The following is a 19,647-nucleotide window of genomic DNA, read 5'->3' as shown; positions in this document are numbered from 1 at the left end:
GTGCAGCACATTTTATGAGGGGAAGAGGAACATCCGGAAGTCATATTTCATGTCCGAACCAATAACATAGGAAGGAAACTCTGCAGTTTGAGTTTCAAGAGCTGGGAGGAAGTTTGAAAAGCAGGACCTCAAAGGCAGTCATCTCTAGATTACCTCCAGTGTCACATGTTAGTGAGCACAGGAGCAGTAAGATAAGATAGATTAATATGTGGCTGGAGAAGTGGTGTAGGACACAGGGATTCCTGGGGTTTTTGGATCAGTTCTGGGGCAGGAGGGATGTATTCATGGTGGACAGGTTGCATCTCAGCAGTGCTGGGAGCAATGTCCTCATGGGGAGGTTAACTACTACTGTGGGAGGGTTTAAACTAACTTGACAAAGGGATGGGTACCAGGCTGAAACATGAGAGAGGAGAAACAAAATGCACAGAGGAATAGGAGAAACAAATAACGTGGGGTTGGGGCTGAGTTTGGGGGTTAGGGATAGAGCGACAGGGAGGGAGGACGTGACGCAGAGAGAGGGGGAGGGGAAGACGAGATGCAGAGAGGGAGGTGAAGGCGAGATGCAGAGAGGGAGGTGAAGGCAAGATGCAAAGAGAGAGGGTGAGGGCGAGATGCAAACAGGGAGGGTGAGGGTAAGATGCAGAGAGAGAGGGAGAAAGCGAGAGGCAAAGAGAGAGGGCGAGGGAAAGACGCAAAGAGTGGCGGGAGGGCACGATGCAGAGAGGATGGGGGTGGGCGAGATGCTGAGAAAGCGAGTAGGAGGGCGAGAGGCAGAGAGAAGGGGAGGGCGAGACGCAGAGAGGGAGGGCAAAACGCGGGGAAGGTGAGACGGGGGGGAGGGCGAGATACAGAGAGAGGCAGGAGGGTGAGACACTAAGGGAGCGAGGGGGTGGGCGAGGTGCAGAGAAAGCGGTAGGAGGGCGAGAGAAAGGGAGTGAGATGCGGGGGGGCAAGACGCAGGGAGAGCGAGGGGAGGGCGAGACGCAGAGAGAGAGAGAAGGGGAGGGCAAGACGCACAGAGAGGGAGTGGGAGGGCGGAGCGCAGGGAGAGAGGGGCAGGGTGAGAGACAGAGCGTCTGTGAGGCGCAGAGAGAGAGAGAGAGTGGGGAGGGCGAGAGAGAAGGGGAGGGCGGGATGCAGAGAGAGAGGGGAAGGACGAGATACAGAAAGCAAGGGGGAGGGAAAGGTGCAGAGAGAGGGAGGGTGAGGTCAAGACGAGAGAGCGAGAAGTCGAGGGTGAGACGCAGAGTGAGAGGGGCAGAGAGCGAGGCACAGAGAGAAAGGAGGGAGGGCGAAACACAGAGGGAGGACGACGCAGAGGTGGGGGGATGACGAGGTGCAGAGAAAGCGAGTAGGAGGGCGAGAGAAAGGGAGTGAGAGATGCTGGGGGGCAAGACGCAGGGAGAGCGAGATGCAGAGAGAGGGGAGGTTGAGATGCAGAGAGAGAAGGGGAGGGCAAGATGCACAGAGAGGGAGTGGGAGGGCCGGTCGTAGGGAGAGAGGGGCAGGGTGAGAGACAGAGAGCAAGGGCGAGACGCAGTGAGAGCGAGGGGGAGGTCAAGGCAGAGAGAGTGGGGAGGGCGAGACGCAGAGCGAGAGAGGGGACGGCGAGAGAGAGCAAGGGGGAGGGAAAGATGCAGAGAGAAGGAGGGTGAGGTCAAGACGAGAGAGAGAGAGAGAGAGAAGTCAAGGGCGAGATGCAGAGAGTGGGACAGAGGGCGAGGCGCAGAGAGAAAGGCGGGAGGGCGAAACGGGGGAGGGCGAGATGCAGAGGCGGCAGGAGGACGAGACACTGAGATAGAAGGGGAGGGTGGGACGCAGAGAGAGCGAGGGGGAGGGCGAGAGGCAGAGTGAGAGGGGAGGGCGAGATGCAGGGAGAGCGAGGGAGGTGGGCGAGTTGCAGAGAGAGAGAAAGGTGGGTAGGAGACGCACAGAGAGAGAGGGTGAGGGCAGGCTGCAGAGAGGGGGGGCGGGCGAGGCGCAGAGAGAGAATGGAGGGCGAGACGCAGCCAGAGGGGAGGGTGAGACACAGAGGGGAGGAAGACCAGGTGAGGGGAGAGAGGGGAAGGACGAGATGCAGAGAGAGCAAGGGGGAGGGTGAGGTCAAGACGAGAGGGAGAGAGAAGTCGAGGGTGAAACGCAGAGTGAGAGGGGCAGAGGGCGAGGCGCAGAGAGAAAGGAGGGAGGACGAGACACAGAGAGGCACAGAAGGACCACCTCCGCCACCGACCATGTAATTGGTCAGCCCCTGCACCTCTTGCCCTTAATTGGCTGGCCACTGCTGATCGCATCTGGCTGGCCGATCATGGCCCCAATGTGGCGCGCGCCCAATTCAGGTCCCGACGGTGGGACCGACAAATATAAAACGAAATCCGGCCTCACATACGTGCAGGAGAGTTTCATTTTAAGCTGCATTTATTTGTTTCCTTTTTGCATTAATTGTAAAGAAACTAAATTATACTCCAGTAAAATCAACAAACTTTACTAAAAACAAATTTACTGTATGTTAACAATAGAAATTATTGCACCCTAAACAAATTATTAAAGAAACATGAGATTTTCTATGCTAAGAAACATGTTAAATACAGAAAAGAATTTTAAGGAGCTGATTCTGTAGCCATCAATACACATTTAAAAAAATAGTTTTAAGTTATGTAATATTTTATATGGGGATCAGTTACTCTTCCTCTGGTGCCCGTAATTACTGTCAAATCTAGGTAAGAAATACTGATCCCTGAATTAAAATAATGAAACCAGAAATAAAATGCTGCATTCCATTCAAATACCGGTACTAAGCCAAGAAAAGTCCTGTAATAATATCTACAAGACACATGCAAATAAATAAAATAATCTACCATTATAAAAAGATGATTTAAATCGTAAAACTTTTATATTAAATTCTATCAGGAAGTTTGCATAAAGTCTAGAGCTGCAGTCATTGCCAATATAATTGAAGTGTAAACAGAATCTTTAACCTTGAGAAGATCTACTTGATTCCAAATTAGAAAAATAATCTGATTAACAATCAAACAGAAATAAGGTTATCTTAAATGACATTTTTATACTGGATTTGGTTGATAATCTTTGAGGTTTCAGATAGTTTTGGTGCTGCTGTTACATTCAGACTAGCAGCTGCTCCTGGTTCAGAATGATCAGTAGTAGGGTCTGATGGTCCAGAACGTTGACAGTGCCTGCTATCTATGGCCACCATATTTAGTTGCCCAATCAGTCCTTCCGTGCACTGACTGAATGGTTGGTGGATGGGCTAGGAGTCCTGCAGAGTTTTTTGTAGCTGTATTATAGTTGGGGCCTGGGAGCTGGGATCTGGTTGATTTCGTTTTCCATGCATCATAGTCTCAAAAAAGAAGAGATTATCATAGTGAATACTTATCTTTTATTACGTAAAGACAGATCATCATTTTCTACTTCTACATCCATTTAGCAAGTTATGGAACATAGGAACAGAAGTAGGTCCACAGCCTCTCAAACCTGTTCTGCCATTCAGTTCGATCATGACTGATCTGTATCTTAACTCCAAGTAACTGACTTGGTTCCTAAACCTTTGAAACCCTTGCCTAAGACAAATCTAACAATTTCAGTTTTGAAATTCTCAATCAACCTAGCCTCAGAAAGTTCCACATTTATCCTACCATTTGTGTAAAGAAGTAAAGGAGCATTTTGACATCATTCCTGAGTGGCTGAGCTCTAATTTTAAGGTTATGTTCCTCTTGTTCTGGACTCTTCCCACCATAGGAAATAGTTTCTATCTAGCCTATTAAATTCTTTAATCATTTACAACACCTGAATTAGATCACCTCTTGATCTACCATATTCAAGGGAATATAAGCCTAGTTTATCCATTTTAGCCTCATAATTCTGGTGAATTTGCACTGCATTCCCCCCAAAGTGGTCGGTCTTCACTTTAGAGGATACAAGTAACCCCAGAAATAGCTGTAAATCAGAAAATGGAAGGGAGGAACTCAAGAAAATTACAATCACCAGGAAGGTGGTACTGAGCAAATTGTTGGAGCTCCGGGCTGACAAGTCCCCGGGACCTGATGGACTTCACCCTAGGGTCCTAAAAGAAGTGACTAGTGAGATAGTTGATGTGTTGGTTTTAATTTTCCAAAATTCCCTAGATTCGGGGAAGGTTTCATTAAATTGGAAAATAGCGAATATAACTCGAGTATTGCTGAAAATAGAGACACGTTGTCGAAGCTTTTTGTCTTGCACTCATCAGGACAATCTGCAAGAATAGCAATGTAAGGGAAAATAACAAATTTATACTGTATGAGGAGAGAGTGCTGAACTCTGATTGGTAGTGTCATTGCCATGGAGAATGCACCAGTTTATGGTGACTGACAGTTAACTGCCAAGCTTTGTTTGGAATTTAAACCAGGAAGCTTGATTCTGATTGGTCAAGGCATTGCCCTGAGGAATGAACCAGCGAATGGCTGTCACTTATTTTGTTTATCTGAAATAGGCACAATGTGGCTTCCAGTACACGCAAATGTGCCACACTGCGAGCCCTACTGACAATCTTAAATTGGTTGTCAGTGTAATTCTGTCAGTGTCCAATTGCAGAATCACATCTAATGTTGGACACTGTGTTTTGAGTTTTGAAAGCACGGGCTGGTTGGGGACGGCCTGTACCTTGTCCTTTGTGAACAGCGACAGGGACATGCTGTTTGATACGATCCACCAGTATTTGGGATGTGCGGCCTAATATACCAAGCAGCACAGTGGCATTGAAATTCATATATCGCGTTACTCATTTGTGTGATAGGCAGGACGTCTTTTTGGCTTAATGGCAGCATTCTGTTAGTGGTGAACACCACACGTGTTGCTCCTGCATAATAGCAGCATGAAACAGCTAGCTTCACCTGTTGCTCAAATTTTTGGGATGCATTACCTTCCCAGGGTAATCTGAGGTAGACTGGGCACTTCTCAGGGCCTCAGGCCCGTTCACAGGTTTGTGCAATATACAGCGAAAAATGATCAGGGTAGCCATTGTCACGCAGGATGTCTTTGATTCGCCTTATTTCAGCATCAAGCTTGCATGGTGAACAAATGGCTTGGGCCCTATTTACGAGGTGGCCAGTAAAGTCAATCTTATAGCACATGGTTTGCATTAAGTTTGCAGATGACACCAAAATTGGTGGTATAGTGGACAGTGAAGAAGGTTGTCTAAGGTTACAACTATAGATCAACTGGGAAAGTGGGCAAGGGAGTGGCAAATGGAATTTAACGCAGACAAGTGTGAAGTGATGCATTTTGGGAAGTTAAACCAGGGCAGGACATGTACAGTGAATGGCAGGGCCCTGGGGAGTGTTGTTGAGCAGAGAGACCTTGGGGTGCAAGTACATAGTTCCCTGAAAGTGGCAACACAGGTAGACAGGGTGGTGAAGAAGGCATATGGCATGCTTGCCTTCATCGGCCGAGGCATTGAATGCAAGAGTTAGGACGTCATGTTACAGTTGTACGTAACGTTGGTTAGGCCGCATTTGGAGTACTATGTGCAGTTCTGGTCACCGCACTACAGGAAAGATGTGATTAAGCTAGAGAGGGTTCAGAAAAGATTCACAAGGATGTTGCCTGGTTTGGAAGGCTTGAGTTACAAACAGAGATTGGGTAGGCTGGGTCTGTTTTCCCTGGAGCGAAGGAGGCTGAGAGGGGACATGATAGAGGTATATAAAATTATGAGAGGTAGATAGCCAGAGTCTGTTTTCCATGGTGGGGGTGACTAAATCTAGAGGGCACAGATTTAAGGTGAGAGGGAGGAGGTTTAAAGGGGATCAAAGGGGTAAATTTCTCACACAAAGAATAGTGGGTATCTGGAATGAGCTGCCTGAGGAGGTGGTGGAGGCAGGAACAGTAGCGACATTTAAGAGGCATCTGGACATGTACTTGAATGAGCAAGGCATAGAGGGATATGGAATTAATGCAGGCAGGTGGGATTAGTATAGAAAGGCATTATGGTCGGCACGGAAGCGGTGGGCCGAAGGGCCTGTTTCTATGCTGTACGACTCTGACATGGAACTGTAAGAATCCCAACTCGTGTATTGACCTGTTAAGGTAGGTTTATGGTAGACCGTGGTAGAGAACCCCTGAGCAGATTTCTTAACCTGCAAGTCAAGGAAAGGGAGCTCATTTCATTGCTCCATTTCAAAGGTGAATTTGAGCGCAGGATGGAGCCCAATAAGACATGTAAGGAAATTATTGCATGCAGCTACGGATTCAAATATAGCAAATGTATCATCTACATATCGACCTATGCAAGAGGTAGGAAGTTAGGTGTCATTCCCTCAAAGACACATTTCTCATGGATCCCAACAAAGCTGTTTGCAAGAGCTGGGCTGAGAGGGGATCCCATGGCAAGACCATCTACTTGGGCATACATGGTGTCATTAAAACTCAACTCAACTGCGCAAGTTGTCAAGTTCATAAGTTCAATGAGTACTGATTCACGCAATGGTGGTGAGTATAAATCACCAGTTATAGATAAGATAGGGCATAAAGGGCCATCACATACAGAAGTTCACGGGAATAGTCAACCTTAACAAGTGTGACTATATCAACAAAATGCACGCCATTCTTAATGACTGGTCCAATTTCGTATCCATTGGACCTGCCGCTCAACATGACTGGACAGCCTTGCTTGAAATTAAGCTAAAAAAACGCTTGCTGGACTTGTGTAAGAGCAATGAGCTGTCGGGTGATATTTATGACCGGGTTCGTCCTCACAACTCGCTGCGTCTGCCTACGTATGTGCTGCCCAAGACACACAAAAGTGATGTCCCTCTACACCCTATCTTATCTATGACCGGTTCTGCACAACATGAATTGGCCAAATGGTTGGGTGAATTGTTACAACCAGTTTTCAGCAAGATCGCCACATAAACGGTGAAGGAGTCCTTCACAGTTGTAAAGACCATACAGGACTTGCATATCGATAGCAATGCTGTGTCCATGTGCTCATTTGACATTGCTAGCCTATTCACCAATGTACCATTTAAGGAAGCCATAGATATTTGCGCTACAGCACTATATCATGGTGAACTAGACTCGCCATCATTGTGGGAATCAGTACTCATTGAACTTATGAACTCGGCAACTCGCGCCGTCGAGTTTTAACAACACCATATATGCCCAAATAGATGGTGTTGCCATGGGATCCCCTCTAGGCCCAGCTCTCACAAACAGCTTTGTTGGGTTCCATGAGAAACGTGTCTTTGAGGGAATGACACCTAACTTCCTACCTCTTGCATATTTACGATATGTAGATGATACGTTTGCTATATTTGAATCTGCAGCTGCATGCAATAATTTCCTTACACGTCTTATTGGGCTCCATCCTGCACTCAAATTCACCTTTGAAATGGAGCAGTGAAATGAGCTCCCTTTCCTTGACGTACAGGTTGAGAAATCTGCTCAGGGGTTCTCTACCACAGTCTACCATAAACGCGTTGGGATTCTTACAGTTCCATGCACTATAAGATTGGCCTTATCAGCAACTCCGTAAATAGGGCCCGAGCCATTTGCTCACCATGCAAGCTTGATGCTGAAATGGGGCGAATCAAAGACATCCTGCATGACAATGGCTACCCTGATCAGATCATTTCTCGCTGTATATCACGCAAACTTGTGAACGGGCCTAAGGCCGTCATTTTCGGCCCTGAAAAGTGCCCAGTCCAGCTCAAATTACCCTGGAAAGGTAATGTATACCAAAAATTTGAGCAAGAAGCTAGCTGTTTCACATTGCTACTATGCAGGAGCAACACGTGTGGTGTTCGCCACCAACAGGATGCTGCCGTTAAGCCGAAAAAACATCCTGCCTATCACATAAATGAGTAATGTGATATATGAATTTCAATGCCAGTGTGATGCTAGGTATATTAGGTCGCATGTGCCAAAGACTGGCAGATTGTATCAAACAACATGTCCCTTCTGCTGTTCGCAATGGGCAAGGTACAAGCCGTATCCAACCAGCCCGTGCTTGCAAAACTCAAAACACAGTGTCCAACATTAGATGTGATTCCGCGATTGGACAACATTTGCCAAATAATCTGCAGTGTGCTAAAAATTACATTGACAACTAGTTTAAGATTGTCAGTAGGGCCCACAGTGTGGCGCATTTGCGCGTACTGGAAGCCACATATATTAACACACAGTGTACTGTTCTTTGCAGACAGAAAGAGCATGTACACACATTGCGCTTGTTTCAGCCAAACAAAATAAGTGACAGCCATTCACTGGTTCATTCCTCACGGCAATGCCTTAACCAATCAGAGTCAAGCTGCCTGGTTTGAATTTCAAACAAAGCTTGGCAGTTAACTGTCAGTCACCATAAACTGGTGCATTTTCCATGGCAACGCCTCTACCAATCAGCACTCTCTTATACAGTATAAAGTTGTTGTTTTTCCTTACATTGGTATTGTTGCAGATTGTCCTGATGAGTGCAAGACGAAAAGCTTCGACAACATGTCTCTTTTTTTCAGCAATACTCAAGACTCCTTGATTCAAAAAGGGAGGGCGACAGAAAGCAGAAAACTACAGGCCTGTTAGCTTATCATCTGTCTTAGGAAAGTGTTAGAAGCTATTATTAAAGATGTTATAGCAGGGGACTTAGAAAAATTCAAGGTAATAAAGCATAGTCAACATCGTTTTGTGAAAGGTAAATCACGTGTAATCAATTTATTGGAGTTCGATGAAGAAGTAACATGTGCTGTGGATAAAGGGGAACCGGTGGATGTACTGTACTTCGATTTCCACAAGGCATTTGATAAGGTGCCACATCAAAGGTTACTGCGGAAAAATAAAAGCTCATGGCGGAGGGGTTAAGATATTGGCATGGATAGAAGATTGCCAAGCTAACAGGAAACAGAGAATAGGCATAAATGGGTCATTTTCTAGTTGGCATGATGTAACGAGTGGTGAGCCACAGGGATGTATTGGGGCCTCAACTTTTAACAATTTATATAAATGACTTTGATGAAGGGACTGAAGGTATGGTTGCTACATTTTCTGATGACACAAAGATTGGTAGCAAAGTATGTTTGAGGGAAGGTGGGGATGTAGTAGGAATATGGGATTAATGTAGGATTAGTATAACTGGGTGGTTGATGGTCGGCACTGACTCGGTGGGCCGTAGGGCCTGTTTCAGTGCTGTATCTCTAAATAAAATTAAAATAAAGTTGTGAAGAGGACATAAAGAGGCTACAAAGGGATATAGATAGGTTAAGAGAGTGGGCAAAGATCTGGCAAATGGAGTATAATGTGGGAAAATGGGAAATTGTCCATTTGGGCAGGATGAATAAAAAAGAAGCATATTATCTAAACGGTGAGAGATTGCAGAGCTCTGAGATGCAGAGGAATCTAGGTGTCCTAGTGCATGAATCGCAAAAGGTTAATATGCAGGTACAGCAAGTAACTAAGAAAGCTAATAGAATGTTATTATTTATTACAAGGGGAATTGAACACAAAAGTAGGGAGGTTATGCTTCAGTTATACAGGGCATTGGTGAGACCACATCTGGAGTACTGTGTACAGTATTAGTCTCCTTATTTAAGGAAGGATGTAAATGCATTGGAAGCAGTTCAGAGAAGGTTTACTAGACTAATAGCTGGAATGGGCGGGTTATGAGGAAAGGTTGGACAGGCTTGTATCCGCTGGAGTTTAGAAGAGTAAAAGGCGACTTGATTGAAACATAAGATCCTGACGGGTGTTGGCAGGGTGGATATGGAAAGGATGTTTCCTCTTGTGGGAGAATCTAGAACTAGGGGTCACTATTTAAAAATGAGGGGTCACCCATTTAAGACAGAGATGAAGAGAATTTTCTTCTCTCCAAGGGTCGTGAGACTTTGGAACTCTCTTCCTCAAAAGGCAGTGGAAGCAGAGTCTTCGAATATTTTTAAGGCAGCAGTAGATAGTTTATTGGTAAGCAAGGGGGTGAAAGGTTATCAGGGGTAGGTGGGAATGTGGCGTTGAGGTTACAATCAGATCAGCCATGATCTTATTGAATGACGGAGCAGGCTCGAGGGGCCGGGTGGCCTACTTCTGCTCCTAATTCATATGTTCATAAAGGCCAATATAATCCTTCCTGAGGTGCAGTGCCCAAAACTGAATGCAGTATGTCAGATGGGAGTCTAACCAGGGCTCTGTATTGCTGTAATGTAACTTTCAGCCCTTTGCATTCCAGCCCCCTTGAGATAAAGGTCAACATTCCATTAGCCTATTAAATTATTTTTTGTACCTGTCCACTAGATTTTGGTGATCGCTGTAGTTGGACCCTTAGATCTTCTGCTCATCCTCAGTTTCTGAGTTTATCGCCATTTAGAAAATACTCTGATCTACCTTCCTTAGGTTCAAAGTGGATGATCTAACACTTTCCTGCATTGAAATCCATCTGCCACAGTTTTGCCCACTCACTTTATCGATCAACATTCCTTTGCAACTTTCTGTTCCTATCTGCACTAAGTTAGTGTTGTCAGCAAATTAGATATACAGCTCTTCATTCCTTCATCTAAGTCATATATATAGTGAACAGCTGAAGGCCCATTAGAGATACTGGGAACATCATGGGGTGAATTTTCAGGGCCCCCGGAATTTGGAAATGGAGACGGGGGAGCCCCAAACACAGTGGCGCCGGCGGCATGTCAATTTCAAGATGCTATTCCCAGCATTGGCAATAATCACCAGGGCAGAGGGGGAGGGTAGGATAGAAATCCGTTCTCCTCCGAATTGAGGCCAATTAAAGATATTTAAGATCATTAAGAGCTTGTCAAGGGTTTAGGTTTAAATTTTTTAAGGGCTGGACAGGTTACCCACACCTTCACAAACTGACCAGCTGAAGGGAGGTGGGTAATGAGTAGGGAACCAGCCAGGGCTGCCCCAGAACATCACTCTGACCACATCAGAGGGTCAGCTGGGAAAAGGGAGACTGGGCACTTAATAAGGGCATGCCTCAGGAGCTGCACAGGTGACAGGGAGAGGGGGCACAGCGCCCAGGCTCTGAATTGTGTCGGCACCCTACTGGCATCGGGGAGGAAGAACAGCAGGGGGGGGGGCAGAGCTGCCAAGGACAATTGGGCAGCCACCTGCCCAGAAGAAAGGTTCTCGCTGGCAATGGGGCACAACTGTCAGATTTGGGGCACAGTGACAATGAGAAGCAATACCTTTTGCAGGAAGGGCAAAACCCCAGGCATCAGGAGGGCATGGGAGAGGAAAGGGGCAGGAAGGCAACAGAGGTCAAACCCTCAATACAGGATCTATCGCCAAAGACGGGGCTTCTGGAAGATGACTGAGCACCAGTGCTATGGGAGACTGTGATACTCCCAGCAGATGGTCATAGAGATCTGTGTCCTTGCCAGCAAAGACCTCAGATTTCGCAGCACTGGTTGCCATGCCCTGACAGTGTCCGTCAAAGTCAATGTGGCGCTGAACTTTGCTTCTGGCTCCTTCCAAGGATCAGCTGCGCACCTTAGTGGCATCTCACAAATGACTGCACAGCACTGCATCTCACTGGTCACTTATGCCCTCTATGCCGGAGCTGAACAGCACATTCATTTGATAAAAGACAGTCTCGCAGGGGAAGAGGGCATTTGTTTTTTGCCTCCATCACTGGATTCCCTCAGGTGCAGGGCAACATTGGCCATCAAGGCACCTAGCGACTTGCCAGTGAGATCCATCAACAGGAAGGGCTTCCACTCCCTCAACGTCCAACTGGTCTGCGACCGTAACAAGAGCTTTCTCCATGTGTGCTTGCTTTCCTGACAGCTGACATGACCTTCATCCTCCACCAGTCCAGATTGTCTCAAATCTTCACTCCAATCACCAAAGTGCATGGATGGATCCTAGAGGACAAGGGATAGCCTTGAAGAGATGGTTACTCACCCCTCTGCGGGAGCCCCAGAGGACAGAGGCAATACAACCAAAACCATCTTCTCACTAGGACTACCACTGAGAGGGCCATCGGGCTTCTGAAGTTGCGATTTTGGTGTCTGGACAGGTTGCGTGGTGCCCTCCAATATACACCTGCAAGGGTCTCAGTCATTGTGGTGGTCTGCTGCGCTCTCTATAACATGGCCCTCCATGTGTGGACCTTGAGGATGTTGAGGCCCTGGAAGGAGACAGGAGGTGAGAGAGGAGGAGGAACATGAGGCGGAGAGGGATGACACTGAACAGAGAGGTACCCCTGTTGCACGATGAGGTGGCCTCTGCTGTGATAGTGTATTTGTTAGTATGTTAAATATAACTATTTAAATATATGTTTATGCTAATATGTATGTCATCAGAGGAAGTGATGCAATATCATGTGATTCAGTTCTCTTGCACAGTCAGTTAGCATGTGTGAGCTGAACCAACTAGTCTCCATTAAAGTGCTGTGTTCTACCTCTATGCCTGCCCTTCAGCTTTGTTTGTATTAATCTAGAAAGAAATAATACAATATGTTGGCAGTAGTAGTGATTCCACAGCAGTGATCAGCAGCTGGAAATGACAATTCAAGTCAGAAGCCTACCTGAGGCACTGCGACTGGATCACAGCTCGTACATGGGAGAGTAACAGTGCGAGTACAGATTGAAGGCAATTTGGGCACACTCGTGGTTTTACCCTGAGCTGGCAAGACAAAAAATTTACGCTAGTATGGCGCTACTGTGGCCGTCAACGTGACTCCAGGATGGTGTGTTGCCTCCCTGGTGCCAGGGTCCGGGATGTCACTGAACGGCTGCAGGGCATCCTGAATGGGGACGGTGATGCGGCTGAGGTCATGGTACATGTTGGTACCAATGACATAGGTAGAAAGAGGGATGAGATCTTGCATCAAGAATTCAGGGAGTTAGGCAGTAGACTAAAAAGCAGGACCTCTCGGGTTGTAATTTCTGGATTACTCCCAGTGCCACATGCTAGCGAGTATAGAAATAGGACAATATCACAGATGAACGCGTGGCTTAAGAGTTGGTGCAGGAGGGAGGGTTTTAGATTCCTGGACCACTGGGACCGTTTCTGGGGAAGGTGGGACCTGGACAAGCGGGACGGTCTACATCTGAACCGGAGGGGGATTAACATCCTTGCTGGTGGGTTTGCTAGTGCTGTTGGGAAGAGTTTAAACTAATTAGGCAGGGGGAGGGGATGCAGACTCTGAGCAGAATAGGGACACAGCTAAACACAGGAAAGTGAATAAGTCAGAGGGAATACAGCGGAAGTAAGTTTCAAGGGAGTAAGACCAGGATGGAAGGCCTCTACTATAATGCCAGGAGTATTGCAGATAAAACGGATGAGTTAAGGGCAAGGATTGACACGTGGAATTGTGATATAGTAACCATCACGGAGACATGGTTGAGGGGGGGCAGGATTGGCAGCTCAATATCCCAGGATATAGAATCTTCAGGCGAGACAGAGGAGGGGGTAAAAGAGGAGGGGGCATTGCAATATTAGTTAAGGAGTCAGTTACTGCAGTAGGAGAGATAATATCTTGGAGGGGGCATCAAATGAAGCTTTATGGGTAGAGTTTAGGATTAAAAAAGGGACAGCCACATTGCTAGGTGTTTATTGTAGACCCCCAAATAGTCAGCGGGAAATTGAGAAGCAAATATGTGTGCAATTCGCAGAGGTGTGTAAAAATAATAATAGGGTAATTATATTAGGTGATTTCAACTTTCCCAACATTAATTGGGATAGTCATCGTGTTAAGGGCTTAGATGGAGTGGAGTTCTTAAAATGTATACAGGAGAACATTTTAGCTCAATATGTAGAGGATCCAACAAGGAAGGGTGCAGTGCTAGACCTAATTCTGGGGAATGAAGCCGGACAGGTAGTTGATGTGTTGGTGGGGGTGCATTTTGGTGATAGCGACCACAACATGGTACAATTTAAGCTTATTATGGAGAAAGAAATAGACAAGTTGCAAAAAAAGGTTTTGGATTGGGGGAGAGCGAATTTTAGTAAAATAAGGCAGGATCTGGCCAGGGTAGACTGGAAAGAGTTACTTGTCGGGAAATCTACAGAACAGTGGGGGGCATTCAAAAAGGAAATGGGGAGGGTACAAGCCCAACATGTTCCCTCTAGGGTAATAGGAAGGAGCAACAAGCCCAGAGAACCATGGATGACCAGAAACATTCAGGGTACGATGAGAAGGAAAAGAGAGGCTTTTAGCAAATACAAGGAGAGCAAATCAATGGAAACATTAGTGGAGTACAGAAAGTGTAGGATGGAGCTTAAGAAAGCAATTAGGAGAGCAAAGAGGGGATATGAGAAAGCGCTGGCTGGTAAAAGTAGAGAAAATCCCAAGATATTCTAGAAGAACATCAATGAAAAGAGGATAACCAGGGAAAGAGTAGGACCCATTAGGGACCAAGGGGGGAATTTATGGGTGGAGCCAGAGGACATTGGTAGGGTGTTGAACGAATACTTCACATCTGTCTTCACCCAAGAGAATGAGGATGTAGAAATGGAATTTAGAGAGAGAGACTGTGAGGTTCTTGAGCAAATTGTCATAGGGAGTGACAAGGTATTGGAGGTTTTGGAAGGCTTAAAAGTGGACAAATCTCTTGGTCCGGACAATTTGTATCCCAGGATGCTGTGGGAGGCGAGGGTGGAGATTGCAGGGGCTCTGACCCTAATTCTTAATTCCTCTCTGGCCACGGGCGAGGGGCCAGAGGACTGGAGAACAGCTAATGTGGTCCCACTATTTAAGAAAGGTTGTAGAGATAAAGAACAAAGAACAGTACAGCACAGGAACAGGCCATTCGGCCCTCCAAGCCTGCGCCGATCTTGATGCCTGCCTAAACAAACACCTTCTGCACTCTCGGGGCCCATATCCCTCCATTCCCTTCCTATTCATATATTTGTCAAGATGTCTCTTAAATGTCGCTATCGTATCTGCTTCCACCGCCTCCCCTGGCAGCATGTTCCAGGCACTCTGTGTAAAAAACTTGCCTCGCACATCCCCTCTAAACTTTGCCCCTCGCACCTTAAACCTATGTCCCCTAGTAACTGACTCTTCCACCGTGGGAAAAAGCTTCTGACTATCCACTCTGTCCATGCCGCTCATAACTTTGTAAACCTCTGTCATGTCACCCCTCCACCTCCGTCGTTCCAGTGAAAACAATCCGAGTTTTTCTAACCTCTCCTTACAGCTAATGCCCTCCAGACCAGGCAACATCCTGGTAAACCTCCTCTGTACCCTCTCCAAAGCCTCCACGTCCTTCTGGTAGTGTGGCGACCAGAATTGCACGTAATATTCTAAGTGTGGCCTAACTAAGGTTCTGTACAGCTGCAACATGACTTGCCAATTTTTATACTCTATGCCCCGATGAAGGCAAGCATGCCGTATGCCAGGGAACTATAGACCAGTGAGTCTCACGTCAGTGGTAGGGAAACTATTGGAGAAAATTCTGAAGGAGAGAATCTATCTCCACTTGGAGAGGCAAAATTTGATTAGGAATAGTCAGCATGGCTTTGTCAGAGGCAGGTCATGCCTCACAAATTTGATTGAATCTTTTGAGCATGTGACCAGGTTTGTAGATGAGGGTAGTGCAGTTGATGTAGTTTACATGGATTTCAGCAAAGCCTTTGACAAGGTCCCACATGGGAGACCTATCAAGAAAGCAAATGCACATGGGATACAAGGTAACTTGATAAGGTGGATTCAAAATTGGCTTAGCTGTAGGAGACAGAGAGTGATGACAGACGGCTGTTTTAGTGCCTGGAAGCCAGTGTCCAGTGGCGTACCACAGGGATCTGTGCTGGGTCCCCTATTGTTTGTCATTTATATAAACGACATAGATGACTATGTGGGGGGTAGGATCAGTAAGTTCACGGATGACACAAAGATTGGCCGAGTGGTTAACAGTGAGGTGGAGTGTCTTAGGTTACAGGAAGATATAGACGGGATGGATAAATGGGCAGAAAAGTGGCAGATGGAATTTAACGCTGAAAAGTGTGAGGTGATACACTTTGGAAGGAGTAATGTGACGCGGAAGTATTCAATGAATGGCCTGACACTGGGAAGTTCCGAGGAACAAAGGGACCTTGGCGTGTTTGTCCATAGATCTCTGAAGGCAGAAGGGCAGGTTAATAGGGTGGTGAAAAAGGCATATGGGACACTTGCCTTTATCAATCGAGGCATAGATTACAAAAGCAGGGAGGTCATGTTGGAGTTGTACAGAACTTTGGTAAGGCCACAGCTGGAGTACTGTGTGCAATTCTGGTCGCCACATTATAGGAAGGATGTGATTGCATTGGAGGGGGTGCAGAGGCGATTCACCAGGATGTTGCCTGGGATGGAACATTTAAGCTATGAAGAGAGGTTGGATAGGCTTGGGTTGTTTTCGCTGGAGCAGAGAAGACTGAGGGGTGACCTGATCGAGGTGTACAAGATTATGAGGGGCATGGACAGGGTGGATAGGGAGCAGCTGTTCCCCTTAGTTGAAGGGTCAGTTACGAGGGGTCACAAGTTTAAGGTGAGGGGCGGGAGGATTAAGGGGGATTTGAGGAAGAACGTTTTACCCAGACAGTCTGGAATGCCCTGCCTGGGAGGGTGGTAGAGGCAAGTTGCCTCACATCCTTTAAAAAGTACCTGGATGAGCACTTGGCACGTCATAACATTCAAGGCTATGGGCCAAGTGCTGGCAAATGGGATTAGGTAGACAGGTCAGGTGTCTTTAATGCATCGGTGCAGACTCAATGGACCGAAGGGCCTCTTCTGCACTGTATTATTCTGTGATTCTGTGATAGTTTCACATGCAGAGATCAGTGCAGCATCGTGTTTTGGCATGGATTCCTTCCCATCATCACCGCACATGCATGCCATTAGGCCGACCCCGCCGTTAGGGCTCCTCCAACCTGCAAGTTCACAAGCCAGCTCAGGGCATGGCTCCTGCTCAGTTCTGCAGACATCACAGCTTGGTGTAACTTTTAAAGCAAGGTTTGCTCCTGAGGGGGAGAAAGAGTAGAAGGCTTCGGCAATGGCAGCCATGTTTCAAGAGATAGACTGGAAAGCATCTGATGTCCCAGGCGAGTTCAAACTGTTTAAGGAGAGGATTGAACTATGCTTCCTAGACATGAGGTTGTGGATGCAGAGAGGCAGGTTATAAAAATTAGGATAGCCATACGAAACAAAGGTCTGTGCAGAATCAATACCTCTGGTGTAGCTGATCAAAGAAATCAGTTTAAGATTAAATTCAAATTCAGAGTACATTGCCTGGAACTCATGTAGTTATAGACAGAAAGCCGACGAGACCTTGAACGACATTGTTAACCAATGCAGAGAGAAAGCAAAAGAATGTGACTTATCTGATGCTGAACTTTCAAAAAGAATTATGGAGTTGGTTATGCCTCCACTCCTATTGAGGCATTCCAGAAATTCCTCCTGGAAATGCCGAAAGAATACAGAGTTCAGAGCATACTACAGTTTGGATGCAGATACGAGGCAATTATCTCAAGGAGCCAGTGTTTGCTGGACTTCGCCTGTTGGTACGATATACAAAACACCCAGAATAAGGTGTGCAGTAACTGCAAGCTCTCCCATCAGCCGTGTAGATGCCCAGCATATGCAGACTCATGCAAGGCATGCATGCTTAGAAGGCACTGGGCCAAACTTTGCAGAAGGTCCATCAGCAGGAAAGCAGGGCAAAACCAGAGCGGGCAGCGCTCACCACAGAAGTATGCCACCCAAAAACATAGACCCATCCACGAAATGGGGGAACACCTGACCAAAATGGATGAGGTGGATCGAGGTGAAGACACTACAAGTGAACAGCTCGTTCACATGATCATGAACAGGTCCATTCCGTTAACAAAACAGAAGCTTTTGCAATACTCCAGATCGTCTGGCCCACTAAGGCTGTACGGCATCGGCTAAGAGTGAAGATTGACACAGGTGCAAGTGCCAACATTCTAACTTTCTGCATTCTCAATGACATGTACCACGAGGCATGGAAGTCGGTGGTCCAACTCACAAGCGTGAAGCTTACGGCATATAATAGCTTGACAATAAAGTGCCTAGGTTCCCTGGAACTGGAATGCAGGTACAAATAGTCAACATGGTCTACTCAGATATTCTATATAGTGGATGTGTTAGGACCAGCAGTAGCAGGGCTGCCGGCATGCAACAAACTTAAAATGGTCACCATCCATGAGCTGACCCAGTCAGAAGACTACAGCAGTCAAAACAGGTGCACACACATTGGATCGGTACAAGACCTCCAGAGGTTGTACCCGGACTGTTTTGACATGGTTGGGAATTTCCATGGAGACAAAGTCCTATACCAAAAAGAAAGTGCAATGACGTCAATTGACCCGCCACAAAAATGCAGCATGCACATTCGAGAAAAGTTGAAGATGGAACTGGATGGAATGGAAAAATAAGATAGCATCCGATGAGTGCAAACATTCACAGACTTGTGCAGTTCCATTACGACCTCAATCAAGAAGGTTCATTGCGACTATGTTTAGACATGAGGAGGTTAAACAAAGATTTAAAGAGATGTCCTCATAAGATAGCAATACCAGAAGAGTTACACCTAACGTTTGCCGGAGCGAAACACTTTTCCAAATTAGATGCAAAAAATGGATATTGGTCCATACACTTGTTAAAAGAGTTGCAGGAGCTAACAACATTCAGAACTTCTTTTGGCAGGTTCTATTTCCTCTGTTTACCATTTGGGCTGTGGTCAGCTAGCATATATTTTAACAGCATATGGACCAGATAACGAAACGAGTCCCGGGTTGTGTGTGTATTGTGGATGACATTGCCGTAGTAGGACGCATGGAAGAATAGCATGGCAGAAAAGTACACTTGTTAATAGAGTCTGCCAGTTGCGAAGCTTTGGTTTTCAGCAGCAAAAAGTGCTCCATTAAGGCAGATTACATAAATTCTTTTCAGTGTCATTTACTCAAGCTCAGGTATCCACTTGGGTCCTCGGAAGATTGAAGACATCCAGTCAATGCCGACATGGTAGGACAAGGATGACCTCCAAAGTTGTCTGGGTCTTTTCAACTTCCTTGCTGCATACGTACTGAGCTTCTTGGGGAAGGCATCTCCACTAAGAGAACTACTGAAGAAAGACATGCCATTCCTATGCACTGTCAGCTGAGTCATGCCTTCAATACTATGACCCTTGAAGGCAACAATATTAGAAGTGGATGCACTGCAGAAAGGTCTTTGTGCATGTCTTCTTCAAGACAGCAAGCTTGTTGCATTTGGTTCAAAACGTCTGTCGCCAGCACAGGCAAATTGCTCCAATCTCGAATGAGAAACTCTTGCTGTTGTCTTCGGGATCACTAGGTTCTACACATACTTATTCAATAAAGAGCTCACAGTCAAGACAGGTCATAAGCTGCTGGAGATGATCTGAAAAAAAACGCTCATGAGTGCACTGCCTCAACTCCAGAGGTTACTCAAGATTGAGGGCTACAACTGTTATGTCAGATACAAACCCAGTAGTCAGGTGATCACTGTCATGCAGGCCCCCACCTGCCAAGAATGAGGCATATTAATTTTGTCATATGACCATTGATTTTAAACTTGCTGGGAAGAAGAGAAGGCCTGTTACAAGGGCTGCCAGACACTTAGCTGAAAAACATTTGTATACTAACAGACAGTGCTTGTGGAGACAAAAGGACCATTCCCTGACACATTCAACCCAC

The 19,647-nt window shown here is 46.3% G+C and overlaps 1 protein-coding gene across 4 annotated transcripts in view; it reads right to left on the bottom strand.

The window, feature by feature from the left end:
* Positions 1 to 2,504: 2,504 nt before the first annotated feature.
* Positions 2,505 to 19,647, bottom strand: part of mak (male germ cell-associated kinase) — a 417,670-nt gene continuing 400,527 nt past the window's right edge. For all 4 annotated transcript variants that reach the window (XM_068058371.1, XM_068058408.1, XM_068058377.1 and 1 more), the window contains one exon: positions 2,505 to 3,355. In XM_068058371.1, coding sequence (XP_067914472.1) covers positions 3,195 to 3,355 — 161 coding nt within the window. In that variant the 3' untranslated portion in view covers positions 2,505 to 3,194. The remainder of the gene's footprint in view (positions 3,356 to 19,647) is intronic.

The sequence above is a fragment of the Heterodontus francisci genome, chromosome 2 (genome assembly GCF_036365525.1).
Source record: "Heterodontus francisci isolate sHetFra1 chromosome 2, sHetFra1.hap1, whole genome shotgun sequence".
Classification (NCBI taxonomy): Eukaryota; Metazoa; Chordata; class Chondrichthyes; order Heterodontiformes; family Heterodontidae; genus Heterodontus; species Heterodontus francisci.
The sequence above is the reverse complement of the archived record's forward strand: the minus strand, read 5'-3'. Positions and strand labels throughout refer to the sequence as shown.